Consider the following 22,555-nt stretch of genomic DNA (forward strand, 5'->3'; position numbering starts at 1 on the left):
TTTTTTTTTTTAAATTTATCTCATTAGCTTTTCCTTTTCAAACTGCACTAAAAGAAAGTTGGCATCTTTAGACCAGTAGAAATTCATTCTTTGGCTTCTTGTAGATGGTCAGGAGCCATAGTATACCTATTAAAATAGCACACAGTTTTTTAAGATTTGTCCTTTTCTCATATTTTCTTTAGCAAAGTAGTTAGATTGATGTTGAAAGGATCATTTTATAAGGTAGGCTATGATTAAACCTACAAAGCTTGTAAGCTTTACTCTGAAGTATAGCTTGTACCTTACATACCAACCTAAGACCTGTTATGTCTTGTTTAATTTTAATTGTAATACAGGATTTAAAAGCATTACAATGACTGCATTTAATTTTCCCCTTTCTTCAAAGTAAATTAAAGCTGCATTATGTTTAAGTATTTGAAATTTTAAAATACAGTTTAAAGTAACTTGTTCATGGCATTTCTGTATTTAAGTTGTCTTGTGAAGACAAACCAATTATGTAAGGTATTCAAAATTCTTCTACTTATTGTAGCACTGTTTTCAATTTTCTTTCACAAAACTGTTACTGAAATAATAGCTAATAAGAAACTATATATTCACTGATTTTCTACAGTAGATTCTGGCAAAAATGTCCTTGTGTGTCATAAATGGTTATGTTTATCTCAACTGGCTAAGGTATATACAGGTTAAAGAAGTCAGATTTCACAGACCTTTGAAGATGAAATGTGCAAATCAAAGGCAACTCAAGAACCATTCTATTAGGAGTTATAATCTATGGATAGAGATGGTTGTGTGAGCTTTATGTGTGTCATTAAAAATGCCTTTGCAATCTCATTTGGCTGACTCCATACTTGTTGATTTAAAGCTGTATAACCCGTTTGGCTCCTTTTTTCTAATGATGCTACTTAGGCTACAAAGTGAGTATTGTTTTTTGTGTGACGCCTTTGTAAGAGGAAGCCAATTCTGTGTTCATTACTGTAGTTCACACTGATGAAGTATGATCTAGGCCATGATAGTTTAACCCTACAGGTTCTTAACAAGTTTAACATCCCCATGTTACCTCTAATACATGTTATTTCCTTTTCACATCTTGCAAGCAGGAAGGAACTAACTTCAGGCACTGGACTTTGCTTATAGAAATAATGATAGTAATTTCTTACTGCATTTTCTTTTGTTGCCTTTACTACTAAAGCTTTTCTTTTTTATATTTCAGAAGCAGAAGTGTCAGATCATTCCACAGGTATAACCCATCTTCCTCCTGAGGTAATGCTGTCAATTTTCAGTTACCTCAACCCTCAAGAATTATGTCGATGTAGTCAAGTCAGCACTAAATGGTCTCAGCTGGCAAAAACTGGATCACTGTGGAAACATCTTTATCCTGTTCATTGGGCCAGAGGTAGGTACAAGTGACTTTGATTTATTAAAAAATACTTTAAAACTGCTTTTTTAGGTGAATATTCACAGCCATTTATAAGTAAGGCTTGGGAAGGAAACAGAACTTGACCAAAAAGTAGATTTAAAAAAGTATAAAAAAGCCAGCAGTGCTGAAGTATATGAGTCTAGCATTTTCTTTACTATTATTAAGAAAAAGTAGTTGGGGAAGAGAATACCAAAAATATTGGCAAAATATTGATAATGTTTGGAGATAGGTAATATGTACATGCACATTCATTATACTACATTTTTCTAGCACTATATTTTTTAGAAAACTAGATGAGTATTTTAAAAACTATATTCTGTAGAATTTGAAGAGGAGATATTGTGGCTTGCTTTTGGTTGTGGCTCAAAATAAAGAGTTTGTCTCTAAAGCCTATCTTTTTTTGTAACTGATAGTGAATCATTCTTTAAATCAGAATTTCACATTAATTTCATTGTGGTAAATTACTTTGTTCTCTCCATGAATGTATACTGCAGTAATGGCATGTGATTATGAATACAATAATATGGTATATTCATTTTTCTGTCACTGAATTAAAAGTCTTTTCAAAGATTCAAAGTCCATGTTGGGGGTGTGTGTGTGTGTGTGTGTGTGTGTGTGTGTGTGTGTGTGTGTGTGTGTGTGTGTGTGTGTGTGTGTGTGTGTGTGTGTGTGTGTGTGTGTGTGTGTGTGTGTGTGTGTGTGTGTGTGTGTGTGTGTGTGTGTGTGTGTGTGTGTTGGTATCAGAGTTTGAACTCAGAACCTCAAGTTCTCAGTTGGCTTTTTTGCTCATGGTTGGCACGCTACCACTTGAGCTACGTCTCTTTTTTCATCATGTGAATACTTTTTAAAAATAGTTCTCTACTCTGGTTCTCTTTAACATAGAAACGTAACCTTTCTCACCTAATTTTGTTTGATAAAGTTATGAGTCTTACTAAAACAGGTTTTGGTTTTGGTAGAATGCTATGTAGCCCTGTGATTGTGTCTCAGGAGGAGATGGCTCTCACTCCACTGCCTCACTGGTGTCTGAATTGACAGCCTTTTGCCTTAGCCTCCCAAGTGCCAGCATTAGAGTCCTGCGTCTCATGCAACTTGTAACACTTGTAAAATAAACAATTGTTAGATATTTAACACTTTCAAGGGGTAGTATTTCATGTATTGGGTAGACTGATAGCCCAAATGATTAGGTTATTTTTATGTGGATTAATTTTTCATATTGTATGATAGTGGAATACTGAGTCAAGGCAAAATATTAACATGTCATATTTTTTGTTCAGCTATTTATAAGCATTATTAAGAAAAATACATAATGAATTTATATCTATGTCATCAGATGTGATAATGCTCTGCCAACTTTGATAAAGTTACCCAAATCTAAAATAATGCTTTTTTGTGTTTTTAATATGTTTAAACCAAAAGTTCCAGCAGAAATGTTTTCGTTTATGGTATTTGTTTGGTTGTTTTTGTCCCCTCTCTTGGGGAAATCTGAAATGTCAGGCAACATTCCTTGTCCCATCTTTGAATACGACTCTATCATCTAGTGGGTTAAGGCCAAGGTTGCTGCTTAGAAGCACCTTGCATCCATAGGTCAGAACCCACTTCAAGAGTCGCCAGGCGTAAAGTGTCAGGGTTCTAGGGTGAGAATCCTGATGTAGGCATAAGGATAGGAATTAAAACATTTTTTTAATTGTCTCGCATTCATAACAAGATAATTTGGTTACAGTGTGTTCTCCAGTATTGTTAAATGTATGGTTTCAATTCACCTTAGTCTTTTTCTTTGACTTCTGAATTGCTTACTGAGTACAGAGTTAGGGAGTCATGTTCCTTTTGTTTATTGGGTACCATCACCAAGGCTATTGCTAGAGTAATTGTAAAGCCATGGTCAGGGGAAAGGTTAGGCTATTTTCAATGATTTTTATTACTATTATTATTAAGTGGTTGTACAAAGTGTTTACAAAGTCAGGTTATGATTCATTGATTTTTTTAAATTTCATGTAAGGATAATGATAATTATTTTTCTTAGAAGTGGTATTATAACCACGATACTTATTTCTGTAAAAGGTAAAATTGAAAAAGTTTTCTGTATTGTTTTTATAGTTGTTTCCTTAGTTTTAGATTTGTTTTAGTTAAATATCAAATGTTAGTTAATGAATTAGTTTTGCTTAAGTGAACTTCAGTAGTTATAATTCTTTGTTAGTATGCTTGAAATTGAATTCCTCTTTTCTTCTTCCCCCATTCCTCCTTTATTTTTTTAAGCTACCATTAAAATATTCCTTGAGTTCCTATTACCTAATGGTCAAATGTTTTGTACACAAGAGATTTTTATTGTAAGAAAGGTTTTGTCTGTTGTTTTTGTGATGGTAGGAGACCTGATCTTACTGGTATTTATTTCTTCATTGAGTAGGTGACTGGTATTGTGGTCCTGCCACTGAGCTTGATACTGAGCCTGATGAGGAGTGGGTGAAGAATAGGAAAGATGAAAGTCGTGCATTTCAGGAGTGGGATGAAGATGCCGACATAGATGAATCTGGTAAGTTGTGTCTGCAGTGAACATTATCACAGGGTGTTTTTCATAGTTGACATGGATTTAATATTACTAAGAAATACTCAATTCATGTGTTTTGGATGGAGCTAGAAACTTGTAAGCCTACCTACTCAGGAGGCTGACAACAGAGGGATCACAGTTCAAAGTCAGCCTGGGCACCAAAGTCCATGACACTCCCATCTACAAAATAAGTAGCAAAAAGCTAGGCTGGAGGTATGACTCCAGTGGTAGAGAACCAGCTGTGTAGAGCAAGCTGAGTGAGAGCATAAAGCCCTGAGTTAAAGCCAATATACTGGCACCCACACCAAAAATTTAATGTGTTCTGTGTTTTCTAAAGAATCTTGTTTTTAAATGTACTGCTGCTTAAATTATAATGAGCAGATTAAAATTTTTATTGTTGCAACATTAATGTTATTGTGGTTTTGTATTTAACACAAAATGATAACCAATTTTCTGAATGGAAATAAAGTTCATTTCTTATAGTTCTTTGTAGTTTACTGTGCTTTCTAGGTCTGTTTTGGTTAATCGGTTCATCAGAATTTATTGAGGCTATGAGGAAGGAACTATGATACTGTTGAGTTTTACTCATTTGTAAAGTCATAAGGTAGAAATAGGAACTAATGTCTAGTGCCAGTGGCTCATGCCTGTAATCATAGCTTCTCATGAGGTTGAAATCTGAGGATCATGGTTCGAAACTAGCCAGGACAGAGAAGTCTGTGAGAATCATCTCCAAAAGCTGGAAGTGGAACTGTGACACAAAATGATGAGTGTTAGCCTTGAGCATGGAAGCTCTTCAGGACTGGTGCGCGCACACAATAATAATAATAATGTATATAGGAATTGTAGGTTGGGAGTGAAATTCTGTTCTGTAGCATTTGTTTAACATGTGTAAAGCTACAGCCAGGTTCAATCCCCAGCACCATGTCCACCAAAAAAAAAGTTTGAGATGGAAATTCTTCATGTGGTCGTGTAATAAAAATGAGTGCAGTCATTTGGGAAGTACTGTGGGAAAATTCAAGAGTGAATAGGAATGTATCACTACCAGAGTATGTAATTCTTAGTTCAAGGTACATAATGAAAAATACTGGAATAGAAATGATGCCATATAGAGCAGAAAAGTCTGAGACTCTTATTTCCAATTAAAAAATGTAACTAGAAGCATGGCTCAAGTGGTAGAGCACCAGCCATGAGCATGAAAGCTGAGTGAGAGTGAGAGGCCCTGAGTTCCGACTCTAGTACAAAAATCAGCACCACCACCATCAATAGTCAAACGAAACAAAACAAGAACGATACAGGCAAATTGGGCACTGTATCAGGTTTTTTTTTTTGTTTGTTTGTTTTCCAGTCGTAGGGTTGGAACTCGGCCTGGGCACTGTCTCTGATTCATTTGCTCAAGGCTAGCACTCTACCACTTGAGCCACAGTGCCACTTCCAGCTTTTTGTTTATGTGGTACTGAGGAATTGATCCTAGGGCTTCGTGCATGTTAGACAAGCACTCTACCACTAGGCCACATTCCAGCCCCTGTACAGTGTATCAGAAGATAAGGAAAGAAAAGGAGGAAGGGAAAAGAGTCAGTTTTCAACAGAGTTGATTGATTGATCAGGTTTTTGGGGAAACTTAATGTAGCTTTTCTAATAATGCCCATGACAAAAGGTTTCCCCTGTATGTCAAATTGGGGTGTGTAGTAGTTGTTCACTGCTCAGCTCCCTATGCAGTGCTGGGGATTGAATAAAGACCTTACATAGGCTACACCAGGAGTCTACCACTGAGTTAATTACATCACCCATAAATTCCTAATCCCTACAGATGTTATTAAGTAAAATGCCAAAGCCACCTAGCAATTCTAAGGTACCTTCTTTTGCTTGATTCTTTATGGCTAGGCTAATTGAGATCAGTTTCACATGTCTTCTAAATCTTACTTTTATTGAAATAGAATAACAGGTAGTAATCATTTATTCGGCATTGCACAGTCTATTTTTTAAAGAAGTATTCAGAGTGCATTGCCTGAAAGTTGAATTGTTTGCAGAAATGAGCTTAAGGAGAGCACAAAAAACTTCATATTTAATGATTTGAAGACTTTGAGTATTCTAATTATAGTTACTGAGTTCTTACAAATTCCAATTCATTTCGCAGAAGAGTCTGCAGAAGAGGAGTCCATTGCTATTAGCATTGCACAGATGGAAAAACGTTTACTCCATGGCTTAATTCATAATATTCTACCGCATGTTGGTACTTCTGTAAAAACATTAGTGTTAGCATACAGCTCTGCAGTTTCCAGCAAAATGGTACGTATAAGTAAACACTAGTTTGAGTATGATGAAAGTAGTGATAGTTTGGTTTGCTTATTCTAAAATTTAACTAAGGGAAAAGAATAATTGAGGACTTCATATAGATAGGCATTCATGGTTAGCTTTTGTATTATTTCACTTCTTACAACAACCTTTGTAGCATGAATACCATTACTTATACTGTAGATGAGGGACTCAAGACAAGGAGAGGTTAAATAGTGTGCTTTAGTTTCGTAGATGTGTGGTGAAGCCTATTTTCACTACATATGATTTCAAGATTCTTCATCATATGTAAGGTATGATGAGATGAAATCACTGTTTTATACAAGGGTAACTTTATACATTAGAATAGCCTTGGGTCTTCCTTAAGAAAGATGTGGATTGTCTGGGTATAGTGTCAAAACTGCTAAAAGATTCTCAGAGATTCGAGCCCAGGGTATATGTGTGTGTATATATTTTAATGCACAATATGAGTGTCTTTTAAATATGCACATGCATTTGGAAACCACTAGACTATATTCCTGTTGTCTTTTGTTTATCTTAACTCTAAACGTCTATAGATCTTCACAGTGACTTCTTCCCTCTTTTAGGTTAGACAGATTTTAGAGCTTTGTCCTAACCTGGAGCATCTGGATCTTACCCAAACTGACATCTCAGATTCTGCATTTGACAGGTTAGTGATTTTAAAATAATTTAAGCATTATAAATTCTAACTATGAATCAGTAGTCTTTTAAAGTTTCTTTCTAAATAACTGCTGTTTAATCATACTATTTTACTACTAAATCGGTGTGGCTTCAACTTGAAAGCACTCTCCAATCTTCTGTCTTTTATTCATAGCTGTAAGCTGATCCCACAAGTTTAGTGTTATCATCTTGTCCTGTGGCTAGGTTTTTAGCCTTGCTTTTTAACCATCTAGATTATTACATGGTTCTGAGGTTTTGGTTGGGCTGTTAAGTGCCATTTGGCAAAGCTTGCTTTTGTTTTTTCACAGTTGGTTTTTTTTTTTTGGGGGGGGGGTCCAGTCGTGGGGCCTGAACTCTGGGCCTGGGCGCTGTCCCTCAGCTCTTCAGCTCAAGGCTAACGCTCTACCACTTGAGCCACAGCACCACTTCCGGCTTTTTTCTTTTTCTTTTTGCTTATGTGGTGCTGAGGAGTCGAACCCAGGGCCTCATGCATGCAAGGCAAGCGCTCTACCACTGAGCCACCTTCCCAGCCCCTCGCAGTTGGTTTTGGTACAGGCCACTTGAAGCTACACTCTGCAGTCTGACACTTTTGAGCATATAATTGGTCTCTTCTGTAGTGTAGCTCACCCTCCTTCCCACCTAGCGTTTCCTGTTTTGGAGGAAATGATCTACTGTTCTTTCGCTAAGGCTAATGCTCTGTGTTTCCATAGCTTGTTACTTCTGTTTCTTCTATTGATCATTAGTCATTTACTCTCCTTCATATCTATATGTTGACTGCTAACTTTTTAAGTATGTATTAAATAGGTTGCTACTTGCTTTTGTGTAATAAACTTAAGCTTCTCCCATCTTGTCCTTCTGTTAGGTTAGCAATATTATTAGTTCCTCATTATACTATCTTTCTGAATTCTAACACTAAGCATACTGCCTGACAGTAGATGTTCAGTTAATGAGTGGTGATGTGAGACTTAGAATCTTCGTTACATGCATACATGTAGTAGTTCAGTTCTTTTGAGTAATTTGACAGTACTCACTAAGTGCTTGTTACCTCTTACTTGTAGTTGGTCTTGGCTTGGTTGCTGCCAGAGTCTTCGGCATCTTGATCTGTCTGGATGTGAGAAAATCACAGATGTGGCTCTGGAGAAAATTTCCAGAGCACTTGGCATCCTGACCTCTCAGAGTGACTTTCTGAAAACCTCTGCAAATACAATTGCTTCAACTACATGGAAAAATAAAGACATTACCATGCAGTCTACCAAGCAATATGCCCGTTTGTGTGATTTAACTAACAAGGACTTTGGAGAAGAAATAGATAATGAACATGCCTGGACTAAACCTGTTTCTTCTGAAAGTTTCACTTCTCCTTACGTGTGGATGTTAGATGCTGAAGATTTGGCTGACATTGAAGATACTGTAGAATGGAGACACCGCAGTGTTGAAAGTCTCCGCGTAATGGAAACAACATCCAGCTTTGCTTGTTCCTCAGCTGGTTGTTACAGGAAGGATATTGTTGGGCTAAGGACGAGTGTCTGTTGGCAACAGCATTGTGCTGCTCCGGCTCTTGCTTACTGCGGTCATTCATTCTGTTGCACAGGAACAGCTCTAAGAACTATGGCAGCACTCCCAGGGTCTTCCGCAGTGTGTGGAAAAGCATTAAGGACTACGTTGCCTAGGGAAAATGACTTACTTTATTTTGGGAGTGACAAATGTGATCAAGTGACTGGACGAGTACTTTTGTTTCTCAGTCTGTCTGGATGTTATCAGATCACAGACCATGGTCTCAGGTGAGTAACCAGTTCCAGAGTGTAGCATTCAGCGGAAAACGAATCAGAATCTCTTCTGGTCCAACATTCAGAAAATTTTAGGAGGAAGGATACCTGTGTCGATATGGATTTACAAGGTTTTATATTCTGGATAAGTCAGGGAGTTAATTTTTTAAGTGAAATTTGCAGAAAAGTAGAGAATTGTTTTTGTTGTGTTTTATGGTATGGTTTTGGCAGTTATTAACACTTCTTATTAAACTAGGCATTAGTGGCTGGTGGCTTACACCTGTCATCCTAACTACTGAGGAGGCTGAGATCTGAGGATTGCGGTTCAAAGCCAGCCTGGGCAAGGAAGTTCTTTAGAATGTATGAACACACGCACGCATGCACGCACGTGAAAGTGGAGCTGTGGCTCAAGTGGTAGAGTGCTAGCCTTGGGAGAAAAAAAAAGCTCAGGGACAGTGTCCAGGCCCTCAGTTTAAGCCCCAGGACTAGCACACACAAACAGAATCTAATCTTGTTATTGCTAATGGAATTTGAAGTAAGCTGCATTTCCTTCCTTCCTCCCTCCCTCCTTCCCTCTCTTCCTCCTCTCTTTCCTTGGCTCATTTCCTCCCCTCCCTCCCTCCCTCCCTCCCTCCCTCCCTCCCTCCCTCCCTCCCTTTCATTCTTCCTTCCTTCCTTTCATTCTTCCTTCCTTCCTTCCTTTTTTCCTCCCTCCTTCCTTCCTTCTTTCCTTCCTTCTCCTTTCTTTTTCTTTTCCTTTTCTATTCTTTTCTTTTTTCTTTTTTTGTGCTGGTCCTAGGGCTTGAACTGAAGGCCTGGGAGCTTTCCCTGAGCTTTTTTGCTCAAGGCTGGTGCTCTACCACTTGGGCTATAGATCCGCTTCTGGCTTAAAAAAGAAAATTGTTATTATAAAGGTGATGTACAGAGGGGTTACGGGTTCATAAGTCAGGTATCAAGTACATTTCTTCCTGGATAATACCACCCCATCTTTCACTCTCTCCCAGTTATTCCCTCCTGTATCTGCCCACAAGTTGTATAGTTTATTTTCTACAAGTCTCTATTGTACCACTGCTGCATTTGCCCCTTTGTCCCCCAATGTACTTCTTATTTTTTGGTGGCAAATTGGAGATAAGAGTGTCACTAACTTTTCTGCCTGGACTGACTCCAAACAGTGACCCTCAAATTGTAGCCTCCTGAGTAGCTGACATGTGTAAGTCATCGGCACCCAGCTTGTAGGCTGCATTTTTTTCTTAGAGTTTTCATAAGTAATGATGAGAACATTGTATCTGAGGCATTTTTAAAAGGAATAATTTGGATGGATGAATGAATTCCTTTTGGAGACAAAGGCATATATAACGTGTTGTATGTGGTGGCTAATTGAAAAAGTTTGCAGTCTGAGTATAGATTTATCTGTTGTTAGTTACTTTATCTTCAAGGACTAAACCATTAGATATTTGTTCTTTTCTATTTGCTCTTTTCTAACTGCTAAGGATTCAGAGTAAATCTTTTCTTTACTGGTCTATTTAGGTTTTCTATTTCTTACTAATTGAACTTTGCTGAATTATATTTTTTTCTAGAGATTTTCTAATTTCTTCCTGACTCTTAAATTCTTTGGCATGTAACATAATAGTCTTTTATGATCTTTCTTTTTGTGTGCCGCTGTTGGGGCTTAAACTCAGGGCCTAACATTATCACTTGGTCTTTCTGTTTATGGCTGTTGTTCTACTCTGCTAGCCATGCCTCTAGCTTAGCTTTTCTGTCCCTGGCTTCAAATCACAATCCTCAGATTTCAGCCTCCCAAGTAGCTAGGATTACAGATATTATAGACATGAGCCACTGTTGCCTGGCTCTTTTCTCATTTTATTTTATTTTACTTATTTCTTTTACTGTGATTAGGAGTTTTGTTGATTTTTGTCTTTTCAAAATGCTCACCTCTTTTAGCTTCAATGATTTTTTTTCCTGTGATTTTTCAAGATACTTCATTTATTACTATTCTGATCTTTATTATTTCCTTTTTTTTTGCGCTGTATCTTGGGATTTAGGTTCTCTTTTTCTAGTTTATTGAAGCATGTTGTTAGTCTTTTTGAGATATTTTTCTTGTTATAAAAATGGTATTTATTACTGAAGGGCAGTTTTGCTGAGCATGGTGTTTGGCTGACAGTCCTCTTTTTGTGATATGAAAGTTTACTTCATGCAGTTTGTCCTACTTTGAGATACTTTTTGAGATTATTTAGACTGTATTTAGAAGTGGTATCTTTTAATTTTAATTTTGAATGATAGGCTTTATAAATTAATAAGCTAAACCTACTGATTGTTTTCTTACCTGGCAGCCAGTGGTTACCCATGTAATCCTAACTACCCAGGAAATTCAGATCTGAGGATCAGGATTCAAAGCCAGTCCAGGCAAGAAAGTCTATGAGACACTCAGCTCTAATTCACTAGCAAAAAGCTGGAAGTAGAGCAGTGGTTTAAGTGGTAGAATGCCAGCCTTGAACAAAAAGATCAGTGACAGCTTGACAGATCTTGGTCCCTAAGTACAAGCCCTAGTGTGCTCACTAAGACTATTTTCTTGGCCTGTACATAGTATGTCTGCAGTTCAAGCACTTGAGAGACAGGCAAGATAATTATAGATTTAAGGGCAGTTTGGCTACATAGTCTCATCAAAACAACAATAACAAAAAAGGGAGAGAAAAGACTTTGTCTTTAAAGAAATAAGGACTGTTTTCTCTAGCTGCTGTGGCCTTGTCAAGCCACAGAGATTCTGAACTGCAACCATTGTAGCTTACAGAGGGGCAGAAAGCTACACTTTTTTTGTTGTTGTTGTTGGTCGTGAGGCCTGAATTCTGGGCCTGAGCGCCGTCCCTCAGCTCTTCAGCTCAAGGCTAGCAATCCTACCACTTGAGCCACAGTGCCACTTCCAGCTTTTTCTGCTTTTGTGGTGCTGAGGAATCAAACCCAGGGCTTCATGCATGCGAGGCAAGCACTCTACCACTGAGCCACCTTTCCAGCCCCAGAAAGCTACACTTTGGAAGAAACAAAGAAAATCAAATTCTTTTTTTTCTTTTTTTTGTTGGTTGTGGGGCTTGAACTCTGGGCCTGCGTGCTGTCCCTCAGCTCTTCAGCTCAAGGCTAGTGCTCTACCACTTGAGCCACAGCACCACTTCTGGTTTTCTGAGTAGTTTATTGGAGATAGGAGATAGAGTCTTATGGACTTTTCCTGCCAGGGCTGGCTTTGAACTGATCCTCAGATCTCAGCCTCCTGAGAGTAGCTAGGATTATAGGCGTGAGCTACCAGTGCCTGGCTGAAAATCACAGTGGCTCACTCCTGTAATCCTAGATACTCAGCAGGCTTAGATCTGAGGATAATGGCTCAAAGCCATCCTGGGCAGGAAGAGCTGTGAGACTCTTAACTCCAGTTAATCATCAAAAAGCCAGAAATAGAGCTGTGGCTCAAGTGGTAGAGTGCTAGCCTTGAGCACAAAAGCTCAGACTAAGTACCCAGGCCCTGAATTCAGGAGCCAAGTTTTGCACACACGCACACAAAAGTTCTTCTTAGTCATATGATAAAAACCATATTAGTTTCCTCTTTTAATCATGTAGCTACAAAATTCTAAAATGTGGGCTGGGAAGGTGGCTCAGTGGTAGAGCGCTTGCCTTGCATGCATGAGGCCCTGGGTTCGATTCCCCAGCACCACATAAGCAAAAAGAAAAAAGCCGGAAGTGGCGCTGTGGCTCAAGTGGTAGAGCGCTAGCCTTGAGCTGAAGAGCTGAGGGACAGCACCCAGGCCCAGAGTTCAGGCCCCACGACCGGACCCAAAAAAAAAAAAAAAAATTCTAAAATGTACTGTCCCATTCTTCAACATTTAATGTCCTCACTGAATACATGACTCAGTATTTTCATATTAATAATACTTTCCTAATTTCTTTGTTGCTGCATAATAACTTTTTATGTTTTGTGCTGGTCCTTAGGCTTGAACCCAGGTTCTAGCTGCTGTCTTTAAACTTTTGAGCTCAAGGCTAGCATTTTATCAGTTGAGCCACAGTTCCACTTCTGGCTTTTTGGTAGTTAAGTGGAAATAAGAGTTTCATAGATTTTCCTGTCTGGGCTGTGTTTAAACTGCGATCCTCAGATTCCAACCTCCTGTGTAGATAGAATTAAAGGTGTGAGCCACTGGTGCCTGGCTTTGCATAATAATTTTTTAAAGTCATTATGTTATATCAGTTTCTTTTGACATCCCTTTCCTATTCCCAGTTTTCCATTTTATTATTGTAATATCGTTTAAGTTTCTACTGAATAGAAAATGGACATCTTTGATTTTTGTTCTTGATGTATTTTACCTCTTAATATTGTTCTAACCATCTTCTCACTTTATCCTCTATGTACAAATATTTATTTTATTTTTCCACAATGTGCTATTAGATTCTCTCCTTAGGGTTATTTTGTAATTCACACACATAGAATATACCTGTTTTAGTGTGCAGTCCATTGACTTTCAGCATATTTACAAGGTTGTGCAACTATCACCATTACCTAATTTTAAAATATTTTTTGTAGTTGGGCTCTGGTGAGCTCATACCTGTAATCCTAGTTACTCAGGAGCTGAGATCTGAGGATCGTGGTTCAAAGCCAGACCATGCAGAAAAGTCCGAGAGACTTATCGCCAATTAACCAGCAGAAAACTGGAAGTGGCGCTGTGGCTCAAGTAGTAGCCTGCTGGCTTTGGACCAGAGAGTTTAGGGACAGCGCTCAGGTCCAGATTTCAAGCCCTATGACAACCACTACCCCAACAAAATGTCATTCCTAGCAGAAACCCCATACTTACTTGCATTCCCATTTCATTCTTCCTTGTCTCTAGCCCCTGGTAACAAATTTACTGTCTGGATTTACCTATTCTAGAGTAATAATGTTAGTGGTGTCCTGCACTTACATAAGCTTTTGTTTATGCCTTTCTTCACTTAACTATGTTTTCAAGGCTTATGCATGGCACAACTTGTGAGGTAATTTGTAGCTGTGTAACATTTTAATTATATAGGCATATACCACATTTTGTTTATCCATTCATCAGTGGATATTTGGGCTTTTTTTTTTTTTTTTTTTTTTTTTTGCTTATGTGGTGCTGAGGAATCGAACCCAGGGCTTCATGCATGCAAGGCAAGCGCTCTACCACGGAGCTACCTTCCCAGCCCCGATATTTGGGCTTTTTCTGTGTAAATAATGCTACTATGAACATTGGTGTGGAAGTTTTTGTGTGGACATGTTTTTGTTTTCTATTTCTACCTATAATTTCTGAGGGACTAACTTTTAGGTTTAAAATTTCAGTAGTTTTGATTTTTATTTAGATAACTTGGTCAGAGAATGAACATTTTAAAACTGGGGTTCAGTGCTTCCTTCTTTTGAGAATTGAGTTACTCTATTGTACGTAGAAGGTAAAGTCCTATAGACTTGTTTATTGCCTATCTTCAGTAACAATGTAGAAAGTTTTTCTGAGTTCACTGTATTCCTGCCTAAGGATGAAGCTAGTTATTAGGGTTTTTACAGAAATTCTAAAATATTTTTGTTACCCAATTTTGGTAAGTGTATAAAGTTGAGCCAGTGTGTCATAGGAATACAGATGATTCTATAAGTTAATATATTCTAATTGTCAATGATTTCTCCTTACAGGGTTTTGACTCTGGGAGGAGGGCTGCCATATTTGGAGCACCTTAATCTCTCTGGTTGTCTTACTGTAACTGGTGCAGGCCTGCAGGATTTGGTTTCAGCATGCCCTTCCCTAAATGATGAATACTTTTACTACTGTGACAACATTAACGGTAATGCCTTTTAGCAGTGAGATAATTTTGAAGGCATTGATTCAAAGCTTTTTAGCAGTTGTCATAATTAGTATGGTTTCTGTTTTTTCTAGATTCCTAATTACACAGATTTTTACAATTAGTCCTTTAAATTTGATTAAATTTTTTTTTAAGTAATAGATTTTTCATTAGCTTCTTGAAAGGTAAGTTTTCTTGTGGAATACATATTTCAAATACCATTTTACCACTAGAGTCATGTAGTGGTGTCATCATTCAAATATGGTTACAGGAATGCTAACATTTTTATAAGATTTTGGAAATCTTCTCTATAGTGTGTGGTATTAACAATTTAGAGGTAATGATGTTCTGAGACAAGGATTTCTGATGGATTGCAGATTTCTCTTTTCTGCAATAAAACTTCAACCAGTGCAATAGATAAAGGAGGACTTTGGTAGTATGAGTTCTGGGTCTGATTGCAGATAAATCTCACTAAAGATTTAAGATTATTTTATGCTGGTACTGGAGCTTGAACTTGGGACCTGGGCGCTGTCCTTAAGCTTTTTTACACAAAGCTAGTGCTCTGTCATTTGAGCCACAGCTCCACTTCTGGCTTTTTGGACTTTCCTGGCTGGATGGCTTTGATCTCAGATCTTTGGCTCAGCCTCTTGAGGTGCTAGTATTACAATCCTGAGCCACCAGTGTTTGGCACATATATATATATATTTGATGGTTCTTGTTTGTATTTTTAAAGCCTATTTTGTCTTGTAAAGAAATATTGAAAATGGTTTTTCAAACCATATTCAGTATCTTTTAGGGCAATTTGATAGTCCAGTAGAGACTGAATTTCTCAGAAGTATGAAGAACTGCTTCTCAGATCTTACTAAATAAAACATCCTTTTGTATTGATCACTGAGAAGAAATTTAGACAGCCCAGATTCCATTATGTACTTACTTTTTGTACCAAACACATTGTCTTTAAGAGCCAATCTCATGTTAATATGTCTGGAAGATCACATTTGGGTTTTCCTCAGGCAGGAAAGTTGACAGGAGCCAGAAAGACTAGAGAGTAATGACATGTCAGGAAGTAGAGAAGTTAGCAAATTTGCCATAGCTCAGAAATTAGATTGTCTTTCAAATACTCATGACCCGGGTGCCAGTGGCTCATTTGTTACCCTCACTACTCAGGAGGCTGAGATCTGAGGATCGTGGTTCAAAACCAGCTCATTCAGGAGTCTGTGATACTCATCTCCAGTAAACTACTTGAAAAAGCCAGAAGTGGTGCTGTAGCTAAAGTGGCAGAATGTTAGCCTTGAGCACAAAGAGGCTCAGGGACAGTGCCCAGGCCACAAGTTCAAGCCCCAGATCTTGCAAAAATAAATAAAATAAAATATATATGAAGAAACAGGAGATCTCAGCTCTCTTGTTTCTGGAATTACATTGTTTTGCAACAGATGACTTCTCATGTTTTTAGTACATCATTAAGTTGGAGCAAATCTTAGCTCTCTGATGCCTTCAGTATAATCAAGGAATGGTAAAAGTCAGTGCTTGTGGCTTCACCTGCTGAGCCTATAAAAGCAATGTAGTCAAACCAAGCAGCTACTTTTACTCATGCAGAGGACTTGAGAGACTGGAGTTTGTTTTGTTCTTGTTTCAGTGTACTTCCTAGGATTTATAGCACACACTAGGAACAGTAATGAGTAAGCAATTACTTTACATTGAGAAAATTATTTTCATATTGCACTGTGAATTTCAGTATAGGTTATATTTGGGAACAAATCTTATACCTATTTGTTATATTGTGTTTAGTTATATAGACGTTTTGGGTGGTAAGATAATGGGTTTCAGTTCATTTTTATGATTTATCTCCTTATTTTGTGTTTATGTGTTTTTAAATGTCTTGAAATAATTTAGATGAAAGGATAGTTAAATCATTAAATTTTAGTACTTTGTCAGTATTCTTGCATCTTAATTTGTTTAGAATATATAAATACTACATTGTTCCAAAGGTGCTGTTATATTGGTTTTGTTGACTGTAAGACTTTTTTTTTTTGCTAAGTGATAATTTTCAGTAAAATTTTAACGTATCTGACTTTGCAAGATTTGAAAGTAAATTTCAGTGCTTTAATAAACCAATATTAAATTACATTTTGTATGACTTAGAAGGTGACCTGTGCTCCATAATTTCAGCTAGTTGCTCTTAAAGCAGTTCTCTGGTACAAGTTTTTCCTTAAAATGACTTTTGGACAACCTAGAAAATGCTGATTTTCTTATACAGTTTGGAAGATTGACACTGTCTTTCAAAGCAGCTCAGCTTGCACAGGAAGTATTTAGTGAGTACTTAGTGGGCCCCTTTTTATCACTGTTTTCTCCGAAAGTACTAGCATGTTTTAGTGTATGGTCTTACAGTGATAAGCAAACATATTTAGATAGCATTTTATATTACATATTTTAAGGCAATATTTAACTTAAATGTATTTTGTTAAAAGAAAATATACTTATTTCAATACCAGTTTATTAGCTAAAAGGAGTAAATTACTGGTATGCAGTAGTTATAAACTAACTAGTAAAACTAACTAAGCATTGGCGGAGGCTTTGGGTTAAATAACTCAGTTGTCAGATATTTAAATGGTTGGTTTGTTGAGCAATACAATTTGCTACGAACTGATAAAGTTGTGATTTTAATCCTTTCAGGTGATTGTCTAGATTTAAATTTTGTTTTTTTGATTTGAATAGGAAGATTTCTTAGCCACAATATTTATAAACTCCTTTATCATCTAAGAAGTGTTCATTAAGTGACACAGTTTAGAGTCCTTGAAGAACATTGGAACAATAATGGCAAATTTTTTATACTGATTTGCATTTCCAAGTATGTATAATATATAAATTAAGATAGATTAGCTCATAGTTCTGGAGGTGACCAAGTCTCAGATGATTTGCTCTCTTATGTTTCTAACTTAAGTTAAAGAGGAATTAAAGGTAAGTGAAGGTAAGTGCAGATATACACTAGCATGAATAATATATAGTACTTACAATACAGCAGAAATGTCAAGTAATAATTACAATTTTGGGGAAATAATAGCTACTTTTATAGTTCTCATAATATTTAAATGCTTTGTTATGATTTATTCTTTACTATGATTTAAAGAGTTCAGTAGTTGTATATTTTCCTATTTCTATTTATTCTTTAATTTAGTCCGTATATATTATAACTTTGGGTTCTCCTACATTTAGAAATTTGTTGTTGATAATTCAGGTACTTAAAGAGAGTGATATTTTGAATTGTTAATGTCTGTTTACTTGATAATGTTGGAAATCTCCAATATCTTAGTCATATTCCTTTCTGATGGTACATCACTTTTTCTGCTATCCACTCTTCTCATTTCTCACAATCATTCTGGTATACTAATTTTTATACTTCTTTCCTTGAAAATGAGTTGGTATACTTCTACTGCTTCCAGCTATTGCTTATGCTTTTTTCCCCCTAAACTATTGTTGAATCCATTCCTATTACCCTTCCTTCTTTACCTTTCTGTCATCTTTTTAAAAAATAGGGTGGTCCATATGGGTGGCTCACACACCTCTATTGGCATCTACTTGGGAGACTAAGGCAGGAGGATTGCTTGAGTCTGGGAGTTTGGGACCAGTCAGGGTAACATAATGAATGAGGCACTGGTTCTGGGGGAAAACAGTAGGACACATTTTGAAGTAGTTTTGAGTGTTTTCATTTGGAAAATTGAAAGTCTTCATGTATGGTTCTGCTTCTACCTTAAAAATTTGAGAAACGGAATTTTTTTTGATAAAATGGTAATCACGTATTCCTTGGCAAACCTAGCAATTTAGGCAGTTCATAAGATGGTCATGTTGGAGCCGGAAATGGGGCATGGGCCAGGGCTTGTCTGGGAGAAGGGCACTAAAAGAGTGGGAGCAAAGCAGTCATCATGTAAAGGCGATGAAGGCAAACCAAGATGTGCAAAGATCGGGGCTGGGTTGTTGTTAGGTAAAGCAGGAAAACTGGTCTAACGCTGATAATGGGAGAAAAAATTCCAAGGATTAACATTTCTTATCAGGGCATTTCTAGTTAATAAAATATGTACTTTTTAAGAAATCATTACTGTTAAGACGATTTAGTTTTGTATCTTAATTTGAGGCAAGTTAATGTTGACAAAAGTGCTGCTTTATAAATTTTACCTCTGGTTTTGTAAATTTGGCTGACAATTTGTTTTTACATTCAACTCTTAGTTGAAAAAAGTGGAATAGGTAATTTTGATTAAATAAAAATGGGCTGGCAGCTGTCAAATTTTATAAACTACTTTTAAGCCTTTTCCTTCGGGAATTTTTAAACGTAAGTCCACAGTTCTAAATCTGGCCTTATCTCTTCATCTGCACAATATCCACCACTGAATGTGCTACCATCAACTCGAAAGCTAACCCCAGCATCCTGTCAATTTTAAAATTAAATATTTGGGGGGGGGAGGTGAGAAGGGGAAACAGGAGGAGGCAATAATGTTTGATAAGAAATGTACTCATTATCTTGCCCATGTAATTGTAACTCCTCTGTACGGTATTTTCACAATAAAGAAAAAATATATAAATATTTGAACATAAATGAAAATGTATGCTGTTGCAATTCTGCCTACATCTGTAAAATTGAGTATTTCTTTTCTTAAAGATAGGTGGTATCATTCCCATAGTGAACTGTATCAACATTGTACCTTAGCGACTCTATTCTAAGACTTTCTCCATTTTAATTTGTTTTAGTGGTATTAGCATATTGGCCTTCTTTTGCAATGAAGTGTTACTCTTTAGAAACAATGCAAATTTAAATACATTTCTGAGTTATGCTAGGTTTCTTGATGTTTTATTTACAATCTATTTGATGTGTTCTGCAGTGAAGTTAGAGTTAATGTCATTCTTCAGTTTTCATTGCCTTATCCCAATTGCAGAGTTTTGGCTTTCTAGGGGTTGCATCAAGAACTAATTAACCAAGCTATTTGTTCATGGCGCTGGCATACTGAGACTGCAGTATAGTAGAAACAACCATTCCACATTTGCTTTTCTTCATAAAAACTGAATCTGTGCTGTGAACACTTCATTATTTTCTAATTCCTAGTTACATTCACTAGTGATGTTTTATCTAGTGTCTGGGTTCCATTGTGTGGCTGGACGTTTATTCTACAGATAGCTTTTCCTTCCTTTCTGTAAGAGAGTCACAATTTTTATTTATCTTAGATATGTATCTAATGAATTATTATATACTTAATTTTGGAAAAATAGTTCTAACCATATATGATTGGGGATGGCTACAAATGTTCAATAAAATGTAGGAAACAGCTGGGTGTTGTTAGATCATGCCTGTAATCCTAGTTACTTAGGAGGCTGAGATCTGAGAATCAGAATTCAAAGTAAGCTGAGGCAGAAAAGTATAGAAGACTGTTACCTCCAATTAACTACCCCACAAAGCCCAAAAGAAGAGCTGTGGCCCAAGTGGCAGAGGACTAGCCTTGAGCTTAAAAGCTCAGGTCCTGAGTTCAAGCCCCAGGCCTGGCACAAAATGCACAACAAAACAAAAACATTTCTACCACTCAAGTCCATGTCTCTGTAGGTGATTTTGTTTTAAAAGTTGCTTCTTTAACTGAGAGACAGGATTGTTGCTGTCTTAATTGTATTTCTAGGGAGGATGTTCATATATATGTATGTCTGATGTTAAATTAGCTTGACATTTTACCTCTCTGTATTGTCCTCCTTGCTGAGATTTTTAGATTGTTGCCAAAAAGTATTTTTCCCCCCTCTTCTGTTTACTTTTTAAATTAGGATATTTAAAGTCAGGCTGTTATGGGCAGTTGGTGTCTGATTAATCTTTATGCACTCATTAACATTTATTTCTGTGTTATAAACATGGTAACACAATTTTTTAGCTGTTTCATGAGAATTTTTTTTATATGATTGCTAAGAAATTCCTCCTTTCACATTCTTCTGTTTTCATGCAGGTCCTCATGCTGATACCGCCAGTGGATGCCAGAATTTGCAGTGTGGTTTTCGGGCCTGCTGCCGCTCTGGCGAATGACCCTTGACTTCTGACCTTTGTCTACTTCATTTAGCAGAGCAGGCTTCCTTTCATGCACTTTACTTACAGGACATTTCTTATCATCCCCGTTGGAGTGTGTCTTGTTTTGGCCCCATTTCTTACAACCTCAGAAATCTTAATTTACCAGTAAATTGTACAGTGTTGTTTTTCTCGCAGATACATTTTTGTTTTAGAAAGGGAATTAGGTCTTTTCATCAGGGTGTGAACAGTCTTGCTAGATTACTTTTAATGATATGCTTTGAAACTAATGTCACTATTGCCATGCCTTTCAGATTATTCTGAGTTTTAGTCAGTGGGGCTACTGGTTCTCTGTGTAGACACTACTAAGCTTTGCAGGTGTTTGCAGGCGTAGATTTATAAAGTTTGATTTTCAGGGTTACACATTTTGGAAACTAATCTCTTCTCTCTTACATTTTGTTTATTTGAACAAATTCTCAGAGGGCCACTTCAAACATACCTACAGTCCTTTAAGAATAAATTGGCTTCTTTAGTGTTAGCTCAGTGAGCTAGCAGAGCACTAGTCCATTTGTATTTGCTTTCTTCCAAGACCCTTGGTTTCCACTACATTGGTTTCCCTAAATTGTCAAATTTGGGAGGGATTTTTAATAATTCCACAATCATTTGGAGAAATGTATAAATAAAATCTACTTTGAGGACTTTAACATTGTGTTGTTCTTTTATTAGTATAAATTTAACCCAGGTTTACTTTAGCATAAAATGGGAAGAATATTTTGTCTTTCGAGCCTCTGAAATCACAACATTGACAAGTAGATCCTGAGTATCATCCTGACTATGGGCCTGGGTGCCATTCCTGCTTTTCAAGGCTAGCACTCTGCCACTTGAGCCATACAGCTTACTTCCAACTTTGTGGGTAGCTAATTGGAGATGAGTCTCATGGACTTTCTTGCCCCAATGTGCTCTGAGTTAGGATCCTTATATCTCAGTCTTCTGAGTAGCTAAGGTTATAGGCAGGAGCCACCTGTGCTCAGCCCAGTAGTCAAATTTTGAATTTGTAAGTCTTAACTATTTTACGAAAAAAAAAATTGTGAGTAAAACCTGCCATTAAGAAAGGCACATCATAACGGAATTCTATAAGACCTTTCAAGAAGAACTAATACCCATACTCCTCAAGCTCTTCAGAGAAGCAGAAAAGGAGAGAGCTATCCCAAACTCATTCTACAATGCCAATATCACACTCATCCCCAAACCAGGCAAAGACACAACAGAAAAAGAACTACAGACCAATCTCCTTGATAAACACAGATGCAAAGATCTTTAACAAAATTCTAGCTAATAGAATCCAGAAACACATAAATCATACACTACCACCAGGTAGACTTCATCCCAGAGATGCAGGGATGGTTTAACATACGTAAATCAATAAATAATCCAACACATCAACAGATCCAAGGTCAAGAACCACATGATTATCTCCACTGATCCAGAAAAGGCTTTTGATAAGATACAACATTCATTCATGTTAAATGCTCTGGAGAAAATAGGAATAGAAGGAATATTCCTTAAAACAATAAAAGCCATATATGACAGACCAATAGCCAATATTATACTTAATGGGGAAAAACTACAACCAATTCTCCTAAAATCAGGAAGGATGCCCACTGTCTCCACTCTTCAATATAGTCCTGGAACCCTTAGCCAGGGTAATAAGGCAAGAAAAAGACATTAAAGGGATCTGCATGGGGAAAGAAGTTAAACTGTCACTTTTTGCAGATGACATGATACTATACCTTCATGATCCCCAAAACTCCATCCCCAAACTCTTAGAAATTATAAATCGCTTTGGCAAAGTATCAGGATACAAAAATCAACCCACAAAAATCAGTTGCCTTCCTGTACACTGACAATGTACAAGCAGAGAGGGAAAGGAAGCAACCCCATTCACAAACACCCCCCCCAATAAAATATTTAGGAATTAACCTAACCAAAGATATAGAAGAACTATTTAACAAAAACTATAAAAA

General features: G+C 37.0%; 1 protein-coding gene across 3 annotated transcripts in view; it reads left to right on the forward strand.

Annotated features, from left to right (window-relative positions):
* Fbxl5 (F-box and leucine rich repeat protein 5) overlaps positions 1–21,235 on the forward strand; it is a 36,210-nt gene extending 14,975 nt beyond the window's left edge. For all 3 annotated transcript variants that reach the window (XM_070012855.1, XM_070012857.1, XM_070012856.1), the window contains exons 5-11: positions 1,211–1,393; positions 3,819–3,944; positions 6,094–6,245; positions 6,839–6,921; positions 7,991–8,713; positions 14,361–14,509; positions 20,476–21,235. In XM_070012855.1, coding sequence (XP_069868956.1) covers positions 1,211–1,393; positions 3,819–3,944; positions 6,094–6,245; positions 6,839–6,921; positions 7,991–8,713; positions 14,361–14,509; positions 20,476–20,552 — 1,493 coding nt within the window. In that variant the 3' untranslated portion in view covers positions 20,553–21,235. The remainder of the gene's footprint in view (positions 1–1,210; positions 1,394–3,818; positions 3,945–6,093; positions 6,246–6,838; positions 6,922–7,990; positions 8,714–14,360; positions 14,510–20,475) is intronic.
* Positions 21,236–22,555: the final 1,320 nt, after the last annotated feature.

This window comes from Dipodomys merriami, unplaced genomic scaffold, assembly GCF_024711535.1.
Source record: "Dipodomys merriami isolate MVZ:Mamm:240054 unplaced genomic scaffold, mDipMer1.0.p SCAF_9, whole genome shotgun sequence".
In the NCBI taxonomy this organism is placed as follows: Eukaryota; Metazoa; Chordata; class Mammalia; order Rodentia; family Heteromyidae; genus Dipodomys; species Dipodomys merriami.